General features: G+C 44.7%; 1 protein-coding gene across 1 annotated transcript in view; it reads left to right on the plus strand.

Annotated features, from left to right (window-relative positions):
- The window catches only part of MST1 (macrophage stimulating 1), a 441328-nt gene extending 416450 nt beyond the window's left edge, over nucleotides 1-24878 (plus strand). Inside the window, exons 17-19 of the mRNA XM_078661212.1 lie at nucleotides 1455-1561; nucleotides 17536-17675; nucleotides 23777-24878. Of these exons, the coding sequence (XP_078517338.1) occupies nucleotides 1455-1561; nucleotides 17536-17675; nucleotides 23777-23938 (409 nt within the window). The 3' untranslated portion in view covers nucleotides 23939-24878. The remainder of the gene's footprint in view (nucleotides 1-1454; nucleotides 1562-17535; nucleotides 17676-23776) is intronic.
- Nucleotides 24879-25250: the final 372 nt, after the last annotated feature.

Raw genomic sequence — 25250 nt, forward strand, 5'->3', positions numbered from 1 at the left:
CATCTGCCTGCTCATGACGGAATCACGCCGTCATGAGCCACGGGCAGCGTGTGCTCATGATGGCGTGGTTCCATCATGCGGCTGCAGCTCCGCCCATGCGGCATTCATTCCCCGCCTGTGCGGGCGAATAAATGAGCGGGCGGGGCCATGACAGAACCCCGCCGTCATGAGCTCACGCCGCCCGTGACTCATGACGGCGAGGTTCCGTCACGAGCACAGCGGCGCCGCGCTCATCCCCCACCCCTCTGCACCACGGCCAAGGAGTTAAACGCCAGCACAATTGGTGCTAACTAGACGCACCCTTACTTGTTTCTGCACTGCAACAGTCCCAAGTCACAAAAAAACGTACCACATCTGCATCAGTGCTGATAATCCTCGAAAAAGTGAAGCAGAAGTCTAAATTTTGGAATTGACAGGCATTCCCAGTAGGGCACATGGAAAGGACTCCATACCCCAGGGCATATTACTGGCAATGTAATGTCACATATTTCCCACACTCCCAGCTCCCCTCCCCCTTCTGCGGTGTTGTACATAGTGTACAGTTATATATTGAGAAAATTCAGCTCTATGAACAAATGCATTCTTTTTTTTACTCCATGGGGAATTAAATGTTCCCTTTGGAGAAACCCATTGCCATCCCCTCTCAAAGTTTGGAAGTGATGCGTTCCCTTCCATCTTTAGATGTGGAGTTATTCCATCTTCTCGGTAGAGTAAAATTCTGCCCATTTTTATGGTAGAAACAGGTCATATTTGTGGGGCCAACACTAACAAGTTTGTTGGTGTTCACAAACTTACAAGACAAGCCACACCTTGTCCTAAACACTACCCAGTTTGCACGGTTTATACTACTGCAGATTTATTCACACGTATGGTGGAGAAATCTGCAGTTGCAAAACCATTTAAATCTGTAAGTAATCCTTCGGTGTATTCCTGACAGCATAGATGAGATAATTTTCATTCATAAATTGAGGTTTGCAGCCGAAAATGGCTTTGTGACTCGGATGACAGCAGTGTTGTTTCTCTAAGTATGTTTTAGAAAGGAGACCTACGGTTCACATTTTATAGGGAAATCTGCCATGTCCTTCGCTCCCAGATGTACTAAAATCGATCAAATAAACTGTTATACGGTATAATAAAACAATTCCTATTACATTAAAAAGAAAATAAAGCCTTTGCAAATGTAGACGATAAATTATTAACTGCTCAATGGTTGTTGTAAGCATTATTGGCAATGTAACTTGAAACTAGCTATATAAATGGAATGAATTAACATGTATAATATATTGGCTCAACTCTTCTGCACCCCATGCTTTGTGTTCCGAAATTTAAAATGTTTTATACGAGGCACTTTTTTTAACTTGCAGAAAGCAAGCCTGGTCAATTGTGTTCAAATATATAGAAATTTATGTTAATTTAAATTGAAAGGTGTTAAATTTACTTGTTTCTCTTGGCAGCCCTGCAGTCCTAAACAGCCGAGTAGCCATCATCTGCCTTCCCCCTGCGCGGTATATTGTACCTCAAAATACTGAATGCGAGATTGCAGGATGGGGGGAAACTAAAGGTATGCAACTTCCAAGGGAACGTTTGTTTGGCTGATATTGTAAGTCTTCTCAAACATGGGTTTTATTGCACACTTTGGTTATACGTGGAACATCAAAACTTCAAATGCTGCTTGATGATATTGTGCAATTTTTTGCAATAAATTACCATCGCAGTTTGGAATGCCACTTCGCTCTATTATGCAGAGACACCATGTTTGCAGTCCTTAGATTTTATTTGACAAACCGAGTTGTTTAGAGGGCTGTAGACTTGGATTGCCTCCATTGATCTTTTGAACTGATAGACCTGAAAACAAAGATTTGCAACAGAAATAATGACTGAGGATTTCTATCTATTGACTACTGGGCACAAAACTGGGAGCTGCAGCTTCAAATCACAGTGGCCATTTTGCCTTCAACTGTATCTTCTTCCTTTCTCCCACTCCCCTCCAACCCCAAGTCAGATGACTCAAGGTTTTGAGATTCAATGTCATGAGGAAGGTATCTAAAATGCCAGTTGGCCACTTGTGGCGCAGAGCACTTCAGAAGGCATGTTTAACATAACGTGCAACAATAGGGCAAATGAGTTTGGTGCTAAAGCCCAGTTTAACAGTGTTTGGGTAGCCATGTCACCGATCATCGATTCATCAAAAGCTTTGTTGATCATTTTGTTTGAAAGGGTCGTATTTGAATGAAACTGATGTCTGAACAACCACTCAACAGCTCACTCAAGGGGTGTGAGCGAGGTTTTTGGTACAATCACTTCGTAGCACTAGAAATTTGTGGTTGACACTTACAAGAAAAGATCTTTGTGCTCAATTATTTTATTGTTTCTCACTTCGCCAGTTACAAAATAAACTCTCACAGAGAGGTTTTGATACAAATAAAACATTCAATGTATTCAACTCCGGCTAAAAAAATAATTCTGTTGCAACTGTACTTTTGATTTTGAGTGTTTCCATGGTTTCGATTTTAACATACCCAGAGTAAGAGATTTAAAAAAAAAAACCTGATCATGAGGTTTAAAGTCAATCTAATAATGTGGGATTTATGGTTTAGAAATGAACTTCCAATTTGTAGCAGTAAAATATCCAATAGGCTCGCTTGGGATGACCCCACAGGTCAGTTAGCTGAGCTTGTATTGACACACCCTCTTCCTTGTTTAGTGTGCTCTGCTATCTGTTAAATATATTTTAAGCCTTGATTGCCCATGTGGTGAGGACGACTTGGCACTTGAATTGCGGGTGCCGAACTTCCTGACTACATTTGCGGCAGACTAGATCGCAGTGGCAATAATGTAGGTGGGTGTGGCCTTTTTTAGGTCTTGGCCTGCATAGGCTGCGCGTGCGAGAAATTTTGTTTTTCAGTATGGGGACTTGAACCCGCCCCTATTCTCCATTGGCTGGCTTCCTAAATGGAGGCCAGCCATTGGAGGAGAGGGGCGTCACTCTGTTCAAGCCCGGATTCGGGGGGGGGGGGGTTTTAGCTTCTTTCTGTTTTCTTTCTCTCCTCTTCCCATTGGCTGGAATTTTACCTTCCAGCCAATGGGAAGAGGAGAGCAAGAAAACACGCCCCCGAATCCAAAAATGACGCTGCGTTTCTTCGAGGCATTTCTGCCTCGCCTCGGAGAAACATGGTCGTGTGGAGCCCTCCTCTAAACAGGTCGACCCTAGTCTCGGAAAGATAAGTGGCCATGCTGATCAATTTTGGGTTTGTTTGTTCATTTTATTTATTGGCCATTCTTCCATAGTAAGTCCGGTGAAATGAGTCGAAGCGGTTTGCTTAAACTTATCTTTGTTTTCGCTTATCTCGCTGCCAAAATGACGCGGCATCCGCAGCAATGGTGACGGGCGGGCCTAATTTTCTGCTGTGTCAGACATTTTAATAAATGAACAGATTGATGGCGATCTTTTAGGAAACCCGCAAATGCGCTCATGTAAATATCGGTCAGTGCTCGTTAGCGCTGAAACCTCAAAAATGTATTGATCCACTCTTTTCTGCCTACGGCCATTGACTTTACCTACGACTTTAAAATGGCTACGACAGAAGACGTGGCTCCGCCTACATGCGCAGTCTATTCAAGGAGTGCGGGACTACAATACCTATAACCCAGTGCGGTTTGTTTTCGTTCAACAAAAAATCCCGGCTGGAAAGTAGGAGCGGCGGCGGTCGGAAAGAGGTGGCACGACTAGGAGGGAGGGCGACACTATCCTTTACAGCAAGCGGCGGGGACGACCACTGACCCCAACGTGGTGCTGTAGCGCGCATCGGGGGTTCGCGGTCTGGCGCGTTCTGCTTCCCTCCTTTTGCATTGCCTCGTCCTTCTGCTTCCCGCGACCGCTGGGCCCCGCGCTGTCCTGCCAGCTTTCCCCGTGGCGGGTGACAACACCCCCGACCTCTCCCCACCCCTCACCCGCTCAAGCCCACATAACACGAAGGACAAGAGGAAAGGACGGGAGCGCACGTGGGCCGAAGCAGCCAAGATGGTAAACACCTAGGAGGTGACGGTGGTGGGGGCCGCCACTTGGGGTATACAGTTTAGGCGGGGAGCGGTATCTGTAATTTGGGTGTGGGGGAGAGGTAGCACATGGGACTAACCACAGCGAGGTACACATGGATTCTGAACACAGTTTTATAATTACTGTGGAGTTTGCGTGAAGCGGTCGGTACAGGTTTTCTTGTGGCACAACATGGTATGGGTGTTTTGGATTTGTGCAATTCCCTCAAAGGCATGGGTTTGACGGCACACCATGTGTGTGGGATGGGACGGGTTTATGGTAAACAGGAAGTAAGATGATCTGGTGAGCACAATGAAGCTTGGGGGGAAGTGGGTGGGGTTCTGTGGGATGAAGTGCAGCGGGGAGGACGGGGTGACGAACTAAAAGAGATGGCATGGTTGGTTTGCTGTGTATTCAAAAGGAGGTGTGGCTACTGACTTTTGTAACAGGGGATATGTGTACAAAAGGCCTATTTCCTCATGGGAGGGGGCGACTGTTTTATGAGTGTTGGTATCCAATGTAGAGCCTTATGAAAAGCATGCATGTTTTGGGTGAGATCTTCTCTACACCAAATACTTTTTTCATTTCCTTGGTCATTGTCTGTAGAGGCACAGTGATCGAACAAGCATTGACAAAGTCAGGTCTGGCATTGTCGCTTTACCAATTTGTTGAAGTCCAAGGGCAGGGTCGTCAAGTAAGAATCTGGAGCCATTCAGATAGGCGGAAAGTTCTTTATTGTATGTTTGGCCCTTGTTTTTCTTGCCTCTGATCGTTTTTTTCTTGCCTCTGTTCCCTGCTTCTCATCGTTTTTTTCTTGCCTCTGTTCCCTGGGGCGTTACTGGGCAGAGATGGGCGTGTGGCTGACCTAGACTGAGGGATGTGTGTGTGTGTGTGTGTGTTGGGCTCTGTGTGTGTGTGTTGGGCTCTGTGTGTGTGTTGGGCTGTGTGTGTGTGTGTGTGTGTGTGTGTGTTGGGCTCTGTGTGTATGTGTGTGTTGGGCTCTGTGTGTATGTGTGTGTTGGGCTGTGTGTGTGTGTGTGTGTAGGGCTCTGTGTGTGTGTTGGGCTCTGTGTGTGTGTTGGGCTCTGTGTGTGTGTGTGTGTGTGTGTGTGTGTGTTGGGCTCTGTGGGTGTGTGTGTTGGGCTCTGGGTGTGTGTGTTGGGCTCTGTGGGTGTATGTGTTGGGCTCTGTGTGTGTGAGTGGGGCTCTGTGTGTGTGAGTGGGGCTCTGTGTGTCTGTGTGTGTGGCTCTGTTGCCTCTGTTCCCTGCTTTTGCTCGATTTTCTTGCCTCTGTTCCATGCTTGTGCTCGATTTTCTTGCCTCTGTTCCCTTCTTCTGATCGTTTTTTTCTTGCCTCTGTTCCCTGCTTCTGATCGTTTTATTCTTGCCTCTGTTCCCTGCTTCTGTTCCCTGCTTCTGATCATTTTTTTCTTGCCTCTGTTCCCTGGGGCGTTACTGGGCAGAGATGGGCGTGTGGCTGACCTAGACTGAGGGATGTGTGTGTGTGTGTTGCTCTGTGTGTGTGTGTGTCTGTGTGGCTCTGTGTGTGTGGCTCTGTGTGTGTGTGTTGGGCTCTGTGTGTGTGTGTGTGGGGCTCTGTGTGTCTGTGTGTAGGGCTCTGTGTGTGGGGCTCTGTGTGTCTGTGTGTGGGGCTCTGCGTGTGGGGCTCTGTGTGTCTGTGTGTGGGGCTCTGCGTGTCTGTGTGTGGGGCTCTGCGTGTCTGTGTGTGGGGCTCTGCGTGTCTGTGTCGGGCTCTGCGTGTCTGTGTGTGGCTCTGTGTGTGTGTGGCTCTGTGTGTCTGTGTGTGGCTCTGTGTGTCTGTGTGTGTGGCTCTGTGTGTGTGGCTCTGTGTGTCTGTGTGTGTGTGGCTCTGTGTGTCTGTGTGTGTGGCTCTGTGTGTGTGTGTGTGGCTCTGTGTGTGGCTGGGTGTGTGTGTGTGGCTCTGTGTGTGTGTGTGGCTCTGTGTGTGTGTGTGTGGCTCTGTGTGGCGCTGTGTGTCTGTGTGGCTCTGTGTGTCTGTGTGGCTCTGTGTGTGCGTGGCTCTGTGTGCCTGTGTGTGTGTGTCTGTGTGTGTGTGTCTCTGTGTGTGTGTGGCTCTGTGTGTCTGTGTGGCTCTGTCTGTCTGTGTGTGTGTGGCTCTGTGTGGGTAGCTTTTTTTGTAGGTGGCTCTGTGTGTGTGTATGGGTGGCTCTGTGTGTGTGTGGGTGGCTCGTGTGTGTGTGGGTGGCTCTGTGTGTGTATGGGTGGCTCTGTGAATGACTGTGGGTGGCTCTGTATGTGTGTGTGGGTGGCTCTGTATGTGTGTGTGGGTGGCTTTGTGTGTGTGGCTGCGAATGCAATAGGTCTCGCATTTGCGAGAGATTAAGCTATTGGCATTGTAAATGACAATGCCATTTATTTATATGTTCTAAAAACAAAACCATAAATAAAAATAATGTCATGAGCAATGCCAATAGCTCTAACTTTAACAATGCCGAGACCATTGCATTGTAAATGCTTGTTCTTTTAGCCTTAATTTCTAGTGGGGCATGGTGGTGTTGGAACATCTGAGCACGATGGATAGTGCCTGGTCTCCTGTGGTGAAATCCATTGTAAAATGTTGACTGCTTTAAGGCCCATTGCAGTGATATTGGAAGGTAAAACCTGCTGGTGCAAAGCAAAGTGATGCACCATTGTTGCTGCTTCTATGGGCAATAAGACCTTCCCAGTATGGTTCTGTCTCAGAAACCAACAGACTGGGGTTGTTAGACCACAAAAGCAGCAAGTATGGTCCCATTAATGAGGGGGGGGGGGGTGCCATAATGTTACTTAACCTATGGCACCAAAAAGCCTCCAGGTGCCACCTCTCTGGACACCCTATACATGAAATCAGGTATCGACCTTCAGTGCTGGAAAATAGAGTTATAACCACAGCTTTAGTACTTAGGGAAAAACTGCACGATTCTGAGGAAACGGCTATCTCCATTTTCATCAAAATCTAAGCTGTGTGTATGATGATTTAAATAGGTGTAATTCTATACTCCGTAAGCATGTGACATACAAATGCACTCTGTCTTCTAGTGCTGTCTCAGTTGCGTATTTGATCATATCTTGGTTTCGGTTATCTCAAACCCACACACTTCAGGTTCTCTGTGTACAGCACTTTTGCATATGAGATGATCTCAAAGCTAATGAAATGCTCTTGGTGAAGTTCTTAATTGCTCCATAGAGCTGCTCAGTATTGGAAAAAAAGAAAAAACTAACACAAAATTATGTTAATTTTGCGTACACTAAATCACACACTTTTTTTCCAACTGTTTTTATTGGTAATTTTCATGTAGCAACGGAACACATTCAGTACATAAACACCATTGCAGAAGTACAAAATACTTTATGCACATTCCAGCAGGGAAGGGCTATCTTGACTCTCCCAAACCCCCCCCCCCCCCCAATGCATCCCACATTTTCCTGCAATCCCACATAATAGACAATAACAGAGTACAAACTTAGAACATTCCACAGTTCGCATGTACATACATTCAGTTCCATAATGTCAGACATGTGTGTTCATTGTGTCAGGAAAACCCTTCCTGTGTTTAACAAGATATCTGTCCTGCTTATGTTCGGTTGGTATTGCAGCAGCAGCCCACCCTATATTGGCCATGGCGCACTGGACAGTGGTGTCCGTTAGCCCCATCAGAGCAGCCCTGCCAGGTCAACTAGTTGCTCGCTTCCCCGTCCCCCTTTACAAAAGCCGTTAGTACTTCTAGCCATAACTCCTCTTCTATCGGTTTTTGCCTCACCCATCTCATCTCCTCTGCTTTCAGTGCAGCTTCCTCTGCTGTTGCCCAGATCTCTACCATTCCTCGCCATCTGCAATGCGGCAGCCCATCTATCACCACTGGTGCAGTGCTTGTCCCTGCAGCCAGCCACGAGTACCAAATCTAAGAATCTATTTCCCACAACCTTTTCTGTCCTTTTGGGGGGGGGCTGGTATGGGGTACAAGCACAGCGAGCATATTTCCATGGTCAGAAAGAGAAAGTCTCGCCTAGCGAGCCGTGCCTTCCATGTCTCTAATAACCTTAACCCAAAACTGTCCCACTAAAGAGCAACGCCACACCATATGCATGAAACAGGCGCCTGGCAAAGATCATGGGGAAGATTGCATGGTGTCAACCTGCATCATTGCATTAATCTTTTGTAGTGTTGAGATGTTCTGTGGACATAGTTAAATTGGATGTACTTGAATCTAGTGTTCCTAGATACCCTGCGGACTTGCTCTACGGTTTGCTCTAATTCTGTAGCCCTGATTTCTCTCCCCAACAAGCCCCCCAAACTGGTACGTAAAGTTTGCAAGATCAGCAAGGCTCTTCAACAGAAACGTCCAGTAAATCCAGGTGATTAATTTAAGCCCCCCCCAAAAAAAGTGAGGAGAGTCTGTATGAGGTCATCTGTGCACAGCCAGTCATGTTTGGTCCCCACAGTTGGAGCAGTGCTCTCCTCAATGCTGCGTATGTGAGAAATTGTGCCTCCGGCAGACCCTCCTCCATCAATACCTCCACGGTGCGGAGGGTTCCCTCGTTTTAGCAATCCCTTATTGTTTCTATCCCCTTGCTGCTCCAGTCCCACTGTCTCATCTCAGTGAAGTGGTCCCCACTGGCAGTGGGCAGCCCCACCTACTGGCACATATAGTGCATGACTCTTTGTTTTAGTGACCACTGCTTTCCAGCTGCGGCGCACCACCGCAAGTAGAGCGGGTCTCCTTGTAACGGTCACCCTCTCTCCCAGCATCAGTGCAAATAGACACTAAACCCCATACCCTTAGTCCTAAACTTATAATTTAAACCCATGACCAAATACTTCAAGCCCTTAACCCAATATGTTTAACTCTGCATCCCTAACCACAAAGCTTTAACCCCCTAAACCTTGTATCACTATACTCTTATTCACGTAGGTTATTCGAGTAAGTTTATATAGTCGGGCATAAACATTTTGAGAAGTGGTCCTATTTCGAAATATTAATTGTTAAAAATAATAATTGAAATAGGCATTTTTTAAGTTTTATTTTCAAAGTTTTGGAGCAAAACCATTGGCATGTAGTGTCAATGGAGGGTACCTATATGTAAATATTTACAAACGCCAGTTTAATTACATTTTCAAGTCTACTCCGATAAATGGAAGCAACATGAGGAATTAATTCTGACATTTTCATATATCTTTTTCAGTCTGACGTTTCTCACAGGCATTAAATACTTGCCATCGGTATACCTTTTTACTTGTCTTTTCTCTTATTACAAGTATACATATTTGCTTACAAAATTTTAGTGGTGCTGGTGCTTCCATTAGTTGGTGGGAGCTAGCAGTTTTAGGGATACCACCAAATTCTAAAAAAAATTATAAGGGTTGAAAAGTTGTCTTATTTATCCAGTATTAGGGTATCTTTCATAGATTCACATGCCTGAATCATTCCCTGTCATCGGTATGGGAGGCCCCGGTACATAAGTAAAGTAATGTCCCGTTAGACATAGAGAGTAATAGGCCTAAGGCCTCACATTAGTAACATATCCAGGTCCTTTAGTAATAAGGACCAAACTCTGGAGAACAACCAATCAGCTGTCACCACCCTGTGGAACCTTCCTGGAAGGAACTCTAGTTCCTCAGGTTTTCTACCGCACGGCGTGCTAAGGGAGTCTCCACTGAGCTCTGCTCAGATTTAATTATTTCTTGGATTCAAGGTATTTTTCTTCAGGATTGTTTTTGTCTGAGTGAAGTCCTTACTGTTTTCAGGTCGGACACTCCTAAAAAAGGCCTTTTTAGGCCTCGTGGTACCTGCAAGAAGAAGAGGGTACACGTCGACGACCAACATAAGGACTGCCTCTACTGTCTTTATTTGGACCACTCACCTAAAGACTGCAAAGTATGTTGTACCTTTTCTACAAAAACGTTAAAAGACCGTGAGGTAAGGCTTTTGACTTGGCTGCAGAGGCTTAAGGACAAAGAAGACCCCTTGTTCTCTGAGGAGAGTGAGAGCTCATCAAGATCCTCCTCTAAAACACCTCAAAAAAAGGCCCAGAGATGTCTCTCCCGGTCCTTCTTTGCAGCAAACGCAAAAGAAGACACACAAAAAGTCTTCAGAGGCTTAAAAAATTAAGGATTTGCCTGCCAGGGAGTCTCCCCCTCTTCAAAGTTCACAGAAACCAGCTTCAGACCCTCCGACTCCTCCGCCGAGGGTGAAACATACTTTTAAAAAGCCTTTCTCTGCCCCGTCGACTACCTGCTCGTCAACGGTAACCTCGACAACGACAAGATCTCCTCTTACAGCTGCTTGAGTGACTTCGTCGTTGTCAACAGTATCCACTATTTTAGTATCGTCTGCATCTCTTTCGTCGACGACATCTTCGTCGGTGGCACATACTCCTTTATCGTTGATGATCAAGATCAAGAAATCTTCGCAGACGTCGAAGATAGCGCTGACAACTCGCCCGGCAACTAGCACGGCGACGAGTGCTTCGTCGGCGATGATCTGAACATTGACGAAGAGTGTACCGTCGACGACCATTCCATCGATGACAATTTTATTGTCGACAACTTCGTCGACGAGAGTTCCTTCTTCGGCAACGGTGCCCCTGGTAACCATCGATTATTCTTCGTTGACAACGAATATACCGACGATGGCGTCGTCGACGACACCTAAATCAAAGACAGGAAATACATATTTTCAGCAGACATTCAGCAAGCATAGGATGACGCCTTCCCTTACATCACCCAGTGGGGTCCAACCTTTGCTTCCCTCATCTTTTGGACGAAGATGATGATTATGACGAGGAGAGTATGTTTCGGGCTGCAAGAAGTCCTTCTGAACTCAATGTTAAATATCAGGAGGACTCTGAGTATGAGGATCAAGATATGGATGAGCAGGCGTACTATAAAGACGAAAGCCATCATCAACAGCCACAGATGGTTTGTCTTCCTTCAGCCCTGGTCTCTGACCTGCAATTTATGATTTCAGACTACAAAACGAGGTTCCCTACCTCTGCTCCGTCTCCTGCTCCAGTTTCCTCTCCACCTCAGATGGCGCAAATTCCACCTCCACCGCCTCCTGCCATTGAAGGGCTTGTGCTGCCTCCCCCTCTCTACAGATGACGAGGAGGATGAGCCACAAGAAGAAGGGGAAATTCAGGATACTCCGTCACATCATGACGAATAGGATGACTGTTATCCCTCTTCCAGTGTCGCGGTTACCTCCTCAGGTAGAATCATCCCCAGAAGATATCGGAGGATTCAATAATCTGCTGGAAAGAGCAGCACAACATTTTCAACTTCCAATGCCTTCTCACCAACAGGACTGTTTCCTTTACGACTTCAAGGAACCTTTCTAAAAATCTGTTAAATCTATGCCTATCATAGATTATATCTGGGATCAAGGCATCAAAATAATGCAAAATCCTTCTACAGTTCCTCCAGTCTTGCCAAGATTGGATGAAAAATATAGAGCTCCTGACAATGCTCGGGCCTGCCTCATAGGCCATCCAAAGCCTGATTCAGTGATTACTCAGGCAGCTCAATGCAGATCAAAAAACCCATCTGCCCCACTTTCAGCACCTCCGGCTAAAGAGGGCAGGTGCTTGGACAATATTGAAAAGCAATTTTCCTCCATGTTGGCGTTAACTGTACGGGCGTCTAACTCATTGGCGTTATTGGGACGCTTCAACAGGCAGACTTGGTCAGACATTGCACCCTACCTAGAGACCCTGCCGCAAGAGTCTAAAAAGGAAGCAAAAAAGGTGTTGCTGGAGGGGAAAAGATCAGTTTCAGAAATTATTTACTGTGCGATGGACATCGCATTCACTGGTTTTCGCCAACTGCTGGGGCGGTGGTCCTAAGTCGCCATGGATGTCTTAAGGCAACAACATTCTGGCCTGAGATCCAGACCAAAATCCTTGACATGCCCGATGATGGACAACTCCTTTTTGGAACTCATATCAATGAAGCCCTCCAAGGGATCAAAAAAGATACAGATACAGCCAGAGCTTTGGGTACCCTTCCGTAAAAGCACCCCTTTTCGAGGCTCAAGGATAGAGGACAATCTTCTTACAGAGGAGGCTACCAGCAGTATAGGTATCCTACCTACTCCTCTTCTAACCAACAATACAGGCCACAATTTCAACAGAGGCAACAGACAAACTTCATACAACAAGTCTTCCTTTCGCGGAAGGGCCGGTTGACAGAAGGATTCCGCCCAACACCAATGACTACTCTCTACCGCCGATCTCCGTTTCATCTCACCCTCCAAAGTAGGAGGAAGGATCTCCCATTATCTTCAAAATTGGACTCAAATCCTAACAGATCGTTGGGTTCTCCAACTAGTACAGTTTGGACATTTTCTAGAATTTGTGCAAACTCCTCCACCGACACCTCCTCAACCTATGGCTCACTAACATTTACACCTCTTACGCCTGAAAATATCAATGAACCAGAACGGAGCTATAGAACTGTGTTCCTGTTAATCAAAGAGAACAAGGTTTTTACTCCCGATTCTTTGGTACGCAAAAAGGAAAAGAAATGGAGGCCAATCCTAGATTTGAGAAGTCTAAACAAATTCTTAAAGAAACAATCGTTTTGCATGATCACTATTCAAGAAGTCTTGCAGCTTCTCAATGCAAACGACTACATGGTATCCTTGGACCTCCAAGATGCCTATTTTCATATTCCTATCCACAGAAGACACAAAAAGTTTGAGGTTTGCTGTGGCCGGCAGGCAATACCAGTTCTGAGTCCTGCCCTTCAGACTCAAGTCAGCCCGCGCATTTTCACAAAATGTCTTTCACCAGTGGCTGCATACCTCAGGCAGCAGCATCACCAAGTTTTCCCTTATGTCTACGACTTTTCAAAAAATTGGGACTCGCCCTCAACCCAGACAAATTGGTCCTACAACCTTCTTAGCAGGTAACATTTCTGGGAGCTGTCCTGGATACGGTGCTGAAAAAAGCGTACCCATCACAGGAACGACAACAAAAACTCTGACAATTAGCAGAGAGCATATAGAAAAGAAAGTCCCTATCAGTGCACCTATTCAAATCTCTCCTCCGAATGATCACCTCCTGCATTCTTGTAGTTCCCTACTGTCGCCTCCGCATACGTCCTCTCCAGGAGGCTCTCTCTACTCAGTGAATTCAAATCAACGGATTCTTCGACAACATCATACAGATGACTCCTCAGATGGTTGCCTCTCTAAACTGGTGGACTCACCCACGAAATCTCTCTCGAGGTCTACCTTTTCTAACTCCAGCCTCTCCTCAAGTGATAACCACGGATGCATCTCTAGAAGGTTGGGGAGCCGTCCTTCAGGAGCTTCAGATCAGCGGGAAGTGGTCATCTTCCGAGCGGAAGCTGCACATAAACCTCCTAGAGCTGAGAGCAGTCCATCTAGCCCTCCTGGCTTTCGTTCTCAGGCTATCACTCGCTCAAGAATCTCAAAAAATTTGGAACTGGTCACTTCAACACAATATTTCCCAGAGGGCGGAGTATGTTCCAGGAAAAGACAACACATTAGCATATTCGCTAAGCAGACTACAGACAACCTGCCACGAGTGGGAGTTGAACCAAGATACTCTCAACAGCATCTTCTCTCAGTGGGGCGAACCACTGTTGGATCGGTTTGCCTAACACCACAACACCAAATGCCAACACTTCGCAAGCTGGCATCCCCAACAGGGATCTCTGGGAAATGCTATTCCCCTGATTCCCAGGGTCCTCAGGAAGATGAAGGCAGAGCCCTGCACACTAATTCTAATAGCTCCAGCATGGCCTCGCCAACATTGGTACACAGGACTCCATCTCCTCTCCCTGCAACCTCCAATTCCGTTAACACCATTTTCATTTTTCCTCACAATGGACCAGGAACTAGCCCAAAACACCCGGATCCAGCATCTCTCAAATTATTGGCCTGGCTCCTGAGTTCCACGAATTTCAGGGCCTAAACATTCCTCCAGACTGCAGGGCAGTTCTCTCTCGCGCTCGAGCTGATAGTACAAACAGGACTTAGTCTTTCAAATATAAAAGGTTCTGTATCTGGTGTAGATCTGCTAATGTGCATCCCCTCACATCCTCTCCGGAAGAAATATTACCATACCGTCTCCATCTTGCAACTTCAGGCCTCCCTCACGCTTCCATCAAAGTTCACTGGCAGCTATCTCCCGTTTTAGGAGATCTTCTACAGGTCCTTCTCTTTGGTCAAATACACTGATAAAACAATTTCTCAAAGGTCTATTTCGGACTTTTCCTCCTTTAAAGTCTCCTCCTCCAACATAAAAGCTCAACACAGTCCTTGCTCAACTTATGAGACATCCTTATGAGGCGACACACAGGGCTGACCTCAAATTCCTCTCCTGGAAGACTGCCCTTCTTCTGGCCCTTGTATCCGCAAGACGTGTCCGTGAGCTTCATGCATTCACAATACAAGATCAATTTCTGCAATTCAAGAACGATAAGGTAATTCTTCTGACTAATCCGAAATTTACATCCAAAGTCCCATCGGACTTCCACCTTAACTAACCTATTGTCTTAAAGACCTTCTTTCCAAATCATCAAACAGCAGCTGAAAGAGCTCTACATTTATTGGATTTGAAGCGCTGCCTTAAATTCTACCTTGACAGGACAAAAGCATTCTGCAAGTCCAACCAACTTTTCGTGACTTACAGTTTACCTAGGAAAGGTTTTCCCCCTACAAAACAAAGTATTTCTAGATGGATTTCTGGTGCTGTTGTCTTCCGTTACCAACAAGCTGGTCAATCTTTAAAATCAAGAATTTGTGCCCATTCCACTAGGGCAGTTTCTACTTCTATGGCATTGTTTGCGGGGGTGCCTATCACAGATATTTGCAGAGCGGCAACATGGAAGAAGCCGCATACATTTACCAAGCATTATTGCTTGGATACGGAGCTAATGAAGGATGCTGCAGTGGGACAGGCGGTGTTGCATCATCTATTTCAATAAAAGGTGAGCCTTCCTTCCTACCCACTAACTGCTCTCTCTTTCTAGTCGCACATTTCTATGTTACTTCTATAACTTTTGCCATAATTGCAATTTATTGCTCTGCATTTTAACATGGATATATTTATTAACTGGTGTATCTATGCCTTCTGTACAAAAGGAAATGTGCCCTTTATTGCTTTCTATTCTGATTCAGGCATGCAAATCTCTGAAAGATACCCTAATACTGGATAAGAAATGCGTTACTTACCTGTAACTGCAGTTATCCAGTATTGGTATCTTTCATAGATTCACATGCAACCCACCCGCCTCCCTTGGAAGGGCTCACCTAGTACTCTCAGTAGTACCTCTATATATGTGCTTACGAAAATCTGAGGGACTAGAGCTCCTTCCAGGTTCCAGAGGGTGGTGACAGCTGATTGGTTGTTTTCTAGAGTTTGGTCCTTATTACATAAGGACCTGGATGTGTTACTAATGGGAGGCCTTAGGCCTTTACTCTCTGTCTAATGGGACATTACTTTACTCATGTACCGGGGACTCCCATCCCGATGACGGCGAATGATTCAGGCATGTGAATTTATGAAAGATACCAATACTGGATAACTGCAGTTACAGGTAAATAATGCATGTCTTATTGTGCAACTAGGAGTGCTCCAATGCTATTTTGCCTGGGGCTCTGACAATTCTTACACTATTCCTAGTGGGCAGTGGAAATATCAGTGCCCTGTAGCCACCTTGGCCAGCTTTTCCTTTCCTCTTCAGTACTAGTATAGTAGCTACAATACAATGCTAAACCACAGGCAGACTGAGTTGTGACTGGCCAGGGACTGGGCGGGAGTATCTCCAAGCTCCCTATCTGTTAAGCGATTTATAGATCTGGTAATTTTCTCTCTAGAGAGCTGCCATGCATAGGTCCTCATTACGAGTGGCCCGTTACTCCCTCCGGGGTGGGGGTTATAAGAGTTAGTGGGCCAATCCAGATTACATGTTCTACTGGGAAACTGCAAGTCAGGAGTGTTTCACCTGGGCACTTCACCTGCTGAAACAGGCCAATGTCTGGGTGAAATACTTAAGCCAAAAAGGCAACTACAGCGTTAATTGTGTGTGGTATTTCAGTTTCTCTGGATTATTTCTCAGGGGATCCTTCAATTCAATTTTTTAATCCTGCGGTACTTCCCTCGTTTCCTCAAAACTACTGATGCAAGCATCATCTGTAATTCATAATGTGGAGTGGGGATATTTTCCAGCTCCGATTCAATGGAGTCCATAATTGATAAAATCTTAGTGTCAGGGCCCAGGATGTTCACCACAGTGCCAGAAATAGTTGCCCTCACTGCCCAGTAACACCGCCGGAGACGACCATTGTCACCACCTTCGATTACACAGCCATTAGCAGCAATGACCTGGTGCGGAGGGAGGCGCATATGGTGGAGGCTGGGGTATTGTATGTTTACTATTTTGTTTACGCTCTCTCTTTAGTTATTCGTTCACAAACAGGTCAAAATTTTAAATATATATGCACCAAAAATATAACAAAGTAGCGTACAAAAAAGTATTCTATATGTAAATGGACTAAACCCAGATGAACTTGGGAAAAAACACTTGCCTGTAGTGAGTTTACTGGTTTCCACTGAACAAAATGGTGCATTCTAATTGACGTCTGACTCCGTTTCCCCTCAAAGCAAAGTACTTTAGAGCATCAATTGCTAAAGGGGATATTTACCGTGTGGCATTGCTTCTCTTCTAAGAGCAACATGTTAGCACTCATTATACAATAAAATCCGGACAGGATGAATCAAGTGGCTTGCCTTTAAAAAAGATTTCCCAGCTTAATAAAACAGATGCCCAACTATGTTTAATAACATGTACCTACTGAAAAAAGTTCATACCTTTTAATTAAAAGATCAGTTTAGAATATAGCATTAGAAATACCTAAAGTAACTGGTATACTTTACATAAAAAGCTCATAATAGTGTCTTATAAAAATTGTATTGAAAGTCAGTGCTGAAAAGTCTCTTAGAATAGGTATTATTTTTGCTCAGAGTACTTTGAACATGCACCAAATTCCTTTTGGGGCTGCTTTGCTGGCTGACAACTTTGAAGGGACCCCAACAGACTGAGCTGCCCAGCTTTCCACCAGAGCAACACATATATTAGAGTAGATGATTAGATGTGTCCTATCCGAAGAGATACTTGGTACTTTTTTGTCAGGAACTGCTGCTCCGTTGAATGCCTGAAATAAACAGACAACGGTACAATATGAAGCTCTCAGCACAGCAACAACAACAGAAAATAAAAAGTATGTAGACTTAAATTGCATTTACTTTTAAGACGAGCTTGGCATAAAGTGACCACAAAATGTGTCCGTACTTGACCCAGGTGCTCCCCGCCTCTCTAAAAAGTTTGGATAGCTTTTAATAAATTTGATACAGAATCCATAATTTACTAATTAAAGATCTTGTCTTTGCTACAGCCTTAAGTCTGCTATTTCTATTTGTTGGTTCTTACCAGACTTTTCACCCAACAGGTACTGGTCATGCGGATGTCTTGAAAGTGGCTAAGTTTCAAGTGATGAATACCCACGACTGCAACATTGCCCATAAGGGAAAAGTAAAGGATAACGAAATGTGTACACAGCCCATGCCCATTGAGGTGGGAGCATGCGAGGTAAGTAGGAAAGATGTTGCCAATCGTCCAAGTTGCTAGAATTAATATTTGAATCAAAACTCCCAATTTTCTGTTAATTTATTTTGGAGGCCACACAAAAATGTTAGGTATACTTTATTTTCATCAAAAGCAATGTTTTTTCTGAAATGTTTAACAGCAGTTTAATCAGGGCAATGCAAATTATGCATTAAGTCCTCACTTGCTGGTTTGAAGTGGAAGGGCCCAGTTCATACAGCCGCTTCTAGTGGTAATGCTATGTTCATAGCCATAAACAATTCAACTTGGGCTACTCTGGTGTTCACCAAGGACACTTGGTAGGTGAATGGCTCTTCGCATCTGGTTGCTTCCTTCCTCTTTCCCTTTTGTGTTGCTTTTATTTTCTGTCTTTAGCCTGTGATTCCTGCCCTCTGTACTCTCATTCGTTTCTGAGAACATTTTGGAGGGTACCAGGGAGTCCTCATTCCCTTGCCTATAGTCGCTCCCTTCACTTTTGTCTTCCTCTCGCTCTTTGTCGACCCATGTCCCAGCCTCCACCTCATGCTTTCCTACAGCAGCTAGCGGTATAAGCTTACACTTGCTGTACATGCATTGGTACGGTCAATACCGTTGGTCCTCCTTCTTGAAATTCTATCAATCATATTTTTTTTATTGTAGTTCTGTCATTCCAAGATGGACGCCACACTGTGTCTCAACAATGCTAGAGGATTCTGCTGACCAGGACACATTGTACATGGATGAGAGATCTTGTTATGTATGCTATCAGTGATGGAAGGCAAGATTGCCGTCAGAATTTACTGCCAAGTTGCACCCTTTCTTGACTCACACCCTTGGAGTCATTGAGGAGTGTGTAATGGTTAACTGGGCTATTGAGCAGGATTTTCTCACAACTGAGGCAGGCAGTTAATCTAGTTTCTTCCATCACTGCTAACTTTCCAGAAGTCTGAGACTAGCTTCTTAGATCTTACTCACCTTCTGCTATCTACCTACAAATGATTTGATGGCAGAAGGCAAGCAAGTTCTGTGTGAAAGTTATTCTCTACTCTCATGAGGAAAGGATGGTATTCCTAACATTTATATCTGGTTCATAGACACGCATTTCCCTTCTGACCAAGGACCTGGAAACCCTCTGTTAAGCTCTCAATGACATCCAAGCACTTTCCATAGATCTATAAATTTCCAACTATTGATCAACTTCCACTTACAAATAAAATGTCTACCACTAGCTCCCCTATCTCCAGACTCAAAAACAAGCATTTGTAATGCAACGGTCTCGGCTTTAGTTAAGCTTAAGCATTTATGTTTGTAATTAGGGAGCTTTTAGCCTTGCTTTTATTAGTGTGTTTTAAACGTTTATGTACATATCATGCATATGCATGTATATGTATGGATGCATTAATATTGGTATTTATATAGATATGCAGATGTTTATATATGTTTATATCTGTATGTGTATATATATAAATATATTTATACACACACATATGCATATATACATATATATATATGCATATATATATATGCATATTATGTACATGAATGTTTTATAAACAGTAATAAAAGTAAAGCTAAAAAGCCACCTGATTACAGAATTGCTTTAAGTGTAATAAAGATGAGACCTATTGGATTTTGAATGTTTTTTCACTAGTGCCTTTTGGCAAAGAGTAAAGGGTTGGAGTAAGGTCACGCTGTTTTTTCAGTGTGAGTAGTAGAGAGTGATTAGTAGAGAGTGAGTAGAGACTAGAGTAGTAGAGTAGTAGGTAGAGAGTAGTAGAGATTTGTAGGTAGTGAGTAGTAGAGAGTGAATGGTAGAGAGTAGTTGAGAGTGAGAGAGTGAGTAGTAGAGAGTGAGTAGCAAGTAGAGTCGTAGAGGGTAGTAGAGAGTGAGAAGTAGAGCAGTAGAGAGTAGAGCAGTAGAGAGTAGAGTAGTAGAGAGTAGTAGAGAGTGAGTAGGAGAGAGTGAATAGTAGAGTGGGTAGTAGAGTGGGTAGTAGAGAGTAGTAGAGAGTAGAGTAGTAGGTAGAGAGTAGTAGAGAGTGAATGGTAGTGAATAGCAGGGTGGAAGGGAACGCTGGGATTTATTTCTTTTTAGTCGTACTGCAGAAGCCTCGTAAAACTCAATTAAAAGCAGATTAGCTGTAATAAGTCGACAAAGGACTGATTGGGCGAAAGGGTTATTATGTGCATGGCATGCACGTCTCAAAGCATTTAGATTAACCGTACAGGAATATATATAGTGGCTTACTATAGCCACTAAAATACTCACTGACTCACAAGGGAGCGCACAAAAACACATACAGCTTCTGTCAGGGGTACTACGGTAATTTATCTTGTACCTATGAATACCATTGCAGCAGCTCTGGCCCCGTTTCATTAAACTCTGTTGGAGGGGCATGGAGCCAGTTATCTCCTTATGCTCGCCTTCTCCGTGGTTAATAAGAACGAAAAAAAATGGGGCGAGGCATTGTTATTCCAGAGCGCTGTCGAATACCAAATATGAGTAATCTTCATTCCAACTTGTGCATCTCGTCCAATATCTTACTCTTCCGTTGCTTAGATCACCCTTGCAGCTTCTTTTTCCGCCTACACTTTCTCTGACGCCACGTTCCTTTCTCTTGCACCCACCTCCATTTTCAGTCCACTGTCTTGCTCTCTGCGTGAAAGTATGATCAAATATATATACGCCCCGGTTCCCCAACACAGCGACTAGCGACTTGAATAAAGCTGTGCGCCATTTCACAAACGCGCTCACCATAATGTAAATGCATTCTTTCATTAATGCTGACCACACCATGGTATGTGCGTTTCCTCTAAAACTGCGTGAATCGAAATGACTCGCAAGTTACTCTTAAGACACCCCCTGCTTATGTGTAACATTTGGTGAGACACTAAATTCACCTTTCTGTGCCACCGTTGATAACCAGCCAAAAGGGCTTAACATGTCGGTAATCATGAGGCAGGTCACCTTTATGAGCGCATGGGACACCAAAGGTGCAGCATTAAACAATGTAATACACACCACGTCCTAGTTGCAAGGCGTGTATTTTAGTGCATGTTTAACTGCACCGTGGCTCTTAGGGGTCAGACTAGTCTCTAGTTAATCCGAAGTCTATCAGCGGCAAGTTACCTACTTGTCCACAGAAGTACTTCATTTGAGAAAAGTTTCAGTTCCTTTTCCTAAATGTTATATGGCTGATCTTTGACCACAGGATTCGAAATCAAAGGTGTTTCCGTTCAGGCTCCACCCAAAATACGAAACAAAAACAATATACGCGTACAACAGACGTGAAGAGGCGACTGGCGCCCCTTCGACCATCAGTGGAAGAAGGGTCTTTCTATTCAATTTTACATTCATAAAATACTCTACTCTCCAGCTGTTCTAACAGATTCAAATGCTATCCCTTAATTGCTGCCACCCCAAAAACTTTAATAAACTTTCAAATAAACCCCAGCATATTTGAAGGAACGCACAATGAACCACACTTCCTAGGCACCGTTTGAGTCTGGTACCCTACTGTGATGGGTAATAGCCCTCTCTTGAGCTGCTTCTCGATCTACAAGGATATACACCGGAACTCCATCCACGTCTGCTGTACGCCAGTCTCGTTTGGCTGGCTGACGTTCAAGGAAACAGTCACTTCTCACGGAGTCGTGCTGTACAGGCTATTACACCAGTCTTCAGATCACCCCACGCTTTGTGCAGCCTTCGTCCACCGCCACACACCTTCCTGCATTACAGCATTATAATACACATCAGCTGCTTACTGCTGTACTAGACTGCAACAACAGACATGCCATTCTGCTGTGCAGTGGTTATAACATTGTCTGCTCATGACTTCCTCCATTAGAGGGGAATGTTGGACAGGTTACCCAGCATCGTTTTCCCCAAGACAAATATTTGTGGCACGTAATCCCAATTATGCTGCTGAAGCCTGGAGAGCTGAAAAGGCCGTTCACTTGGTGCTTGCAACAATGAATGGTAACCGTTACCGTTACACCCACCCAAATGTACTGTACACCACCTCCCACGAATCCGGCTGGTATGCTGCAACCCATCGCCACCCTTAACGTGGCTCCTTGTGCAGTTATGCCACCCACAGAGGTTACGAGGTTAAACCATGCTCCTTCCTCCCTCTACGCCCTGTTAGAGCTCAGGGATCTACAGTAACAAGGGAGGCAGCGGAAGCATAGACAGGAAGGGCAGAGACTCATGTCCCGCCAGCCTGGCTGCGCCCTAGCGCTGCCGAGTTTTAGGAGATCTACTCGGCGTCCCCACCTAGATGCCAGATCCTCAGGTGCCATCCCCTTTCCATAGCCCCCCCTGTGAGGGCCTGACCCCACCCTCTCCTTAACCTTGACAAATGAATACTGCACAGATAAAATCGCACCTCTTCGTGATTCCATCTGTCATCACATGCAGTTCATGATTGTAAAATATTTTTATCCCACGGTCCGGTTTGGTCCGCTGGGTTCAGCTAATTTCCGGTTTGTCTGGCACTCCCCACCGAATGCCTGGCGTCCGCTCTTGAGTGACACAGGCACTCCACATCTCTCGCCTGCCTGAACCGTGACAGCCCGCCTTCAATTCCTTACCATTCATTCACTCAGTTAAAAGAATCCACTGACTCGCATGCAATCCTACCCCCCCTGGCCACCAAGATTTATAAAGCTCTTCACCATTCCCCAGTTTCATCTACATGCAGCCACATCCCTGACTCTCTGGCCCTGTACCCGCAGCACCATCCAACCTCCATCAGCCCCCAAATCAGTTCATACGGTGTCCCCTCTCGGGCCGGCCTACTCATTCCCACCGACTCTTACCTGGCAGCGCTTTGACAACTCCTCCTCGACTTCCCTGCTTCCCCTGCAGTGACTTCGGTTCTCACCTGTTCGCGGGCCCGTCGCTCCTCCTTGGTCTCCCGCTGAAGTCTTTCATCCCGCTCCTCTGCCTCATCTGCTTGTTGCTGCAGCACTTGGATTTTGCGCTTTACCGCCTCAATACTGGTTACTGCCGCCATGGCACCAAGCGCGGATGCCGCAATTATATTAAAGTAAAAGAAATAGAAAAAACATCTTATTTCTTTCATTTTGGTATAATGCCGGCACCCGCGCTTTACTTGTAACATTTTAAAAGTAAAGCACAGGTGCCGCGATTATACCAAAATGAAAGAAATAGATGTTTTTTCTATTTCTTTCATTTTGGTATAATCGCAGCACCCGCGCTTTACTTTTGAAATGTTACAAGTAAAGCGCGGGTGCCGCGATTATACCAAAATGAAAGAAATAGACAAAACATCTATTTCTTTCATTTTAGTATAATCGCGGCACCCGCGCTTTACTTAATAACATTTTACAATTAATGTGCGGGTGCCGCGATCATACTAAAATAAAATAAATTTCTCTTTCAGAGCCGTCCCGCTCGGACGGCCTCAGCGTGACTTACTGCTGTGGTAAAAGGTTTATCATCTTCTTTATGGGGCCATCTGTTTCGCCCCATAAAGAAGATAAGAAACCTTTTATCACAGCAGTAAGTCAAGGAAGCCAGTCTGAAAAGGACGGGGCTTAAAGAGAAAGAAGAACGTCACTGGGACCACTTCTCCAATGGCTGGCCACCGTTTAGCATGAACGGTGACGCCAGCCAATGGAAAAGAGGGGAGTGGCTTACCCTCGCTAGTGAAACTCACTCTGTCATTAAGTCTCGCCAGTGAGACTGCGCATGTGCGCAGCTTTACGCTAGCCGACTAAAATGTCCAGGCTCTCGAGGACTAATTTGTCCTCTTGGATGCCTACATTGCACCTCTTTGTCCCCACATTTTATTTAAAAGCAGCCAAGATATTACATGCATCACTCCACAAATGCATATCAACAATATGTAAATGAATTAATAAAAACATATTGTGAATTTTCAATATTAATTTGTTCATCCAAGTTGATAAACATGCATTTAAGCGAAAAATGTACTGTAACCTGCTAGTGCTTTGCCTTCATGTCCATTCTAGTGCCGCACTACGAACACCAACAACTGCCAAATTCATTTATTTTATACTGTAGTCCTTCTGCTGACTATAGTCTTAAATTGTATTTTTTTTTCATTATCTTGCAGGGTGATTATGGTGGTCCCTTGGCCTGCCTGACTCATGATTGTTATGTGCTAGAGGGTGTTATTATTCCGGGAAGAGGATGTGGAAAGCGAGGCCAGCCTGCCATCTTCATCCGGGCATCCCTCTACGTCGACTGGATGAATAAAGTGATGAACATGATCTGATGGGAAGTGGGAATGGCAGATTAAATTGGTGGTTGCAGGATGCGTATTTCCACATTGACGAATGAGGGAGGTCTGGCTGTGCTGTTCAGAAAGCAGCATGCTCTAGACAGTGCACATACAGTTCATTACAAGAAGATATTTTCTGTGGCACAGACAATGTATATATAATGGCCAGTAACGGCCATGAAGTACTTCTAACTCCCTTGACTTCACGGGCTTTGAGAAGCTGGTTCCGGAAAAGTCCTAATGCCCTACGAACTATGTCCAGAAAACAACATTGCATCTTTTGGGCGCTCTAGGTTCCCGCAGGACTTTTTTAAAATTAACTCTAATGACTTCGTAAATATCTGCACAATCAAATTGCTTTCAAGCAATAATGACTTAGACTCTAGCATAGATCGCAACGGTGAAGGGCTAATATACATATGTTTTGGTCCAATTCAACACTAAATTGTAGAACCCTTTCAGAAGCTCATGAGTATGAGTAAAAATGAACAAAATAATCTTACATTTTTTAAGTTCTTGTTTTCTTAAAATTTACTTTTTGGATGAAGTAAGTTTGTAGAGTACCCTAGAAGCAAGGGTTAACTAGGGTTCTTTGCACAGTCTCTGTTCAGAAGTGCCACCCTTGCTGTGCAGTTAAATTACATTTTCTGTATTTGACCATTTAAAGATTGAAATTAGTGTACCTAGCATGCTCAATGGCTTAAAAGAATGCACATTTAAATTAGTCCCTCAGTCAAATGTAACACTTGAGACTCGAATTCGTACTTGTAATGTGCCACTAGACTGCTGAGTGCGTTTTTACAATATACCATGAATGTTTATCAGCAGTATTCCCTCTCTGGACAACTATTCCTCCCTAAATTGCATGTACTGCAGAGTTCACGGGTCACGCTGCCCCCCTGCATGGCATGCACTGGCAAAACCTTGCCTTCCACCCATGTTGCACATATGCGCCACACTTGTGTTTTTTTAGATTGCACTCTCCATACCTGAAGCACAATATTACTTAGTACATCTGCATGCATCATAATAATCAAACCTAGAAAAGGCCTTTCACATGCACTAAGCTTCACACACACCTTAGCCCTTTGTGAATCACGCATCCTGCATCCATCTTATTTCCTAGGTACATTTCTGCATCTACTTCCTGACATAACACTTCTTCTGGTCCTAGCACATATTCTTATCTCTCTAGATCTCACCTAAACCATTATTTGATGACCTAATTCTTCTAATGTTTAGCAACACTTGTACAGTAGAACGTATTACCTCTCTGCACAGATATCCTGACCTTCTAGTTAACAAC

The sequence above is a fragment of the Lissotriton helveticus genome, chromosome 9 (assembly GCF_964261635.1).
Source record: "Lissotriton helveticus chromosome 9, aLisHel1.1, whole genome shotgun sequence".
NCBI classification, from domain to species: Eukaryota; Metazoa; Chordata; class Amphibia; order Caudata; family Salamandridae; genus Lissotriton; species Lissotriton helveticus.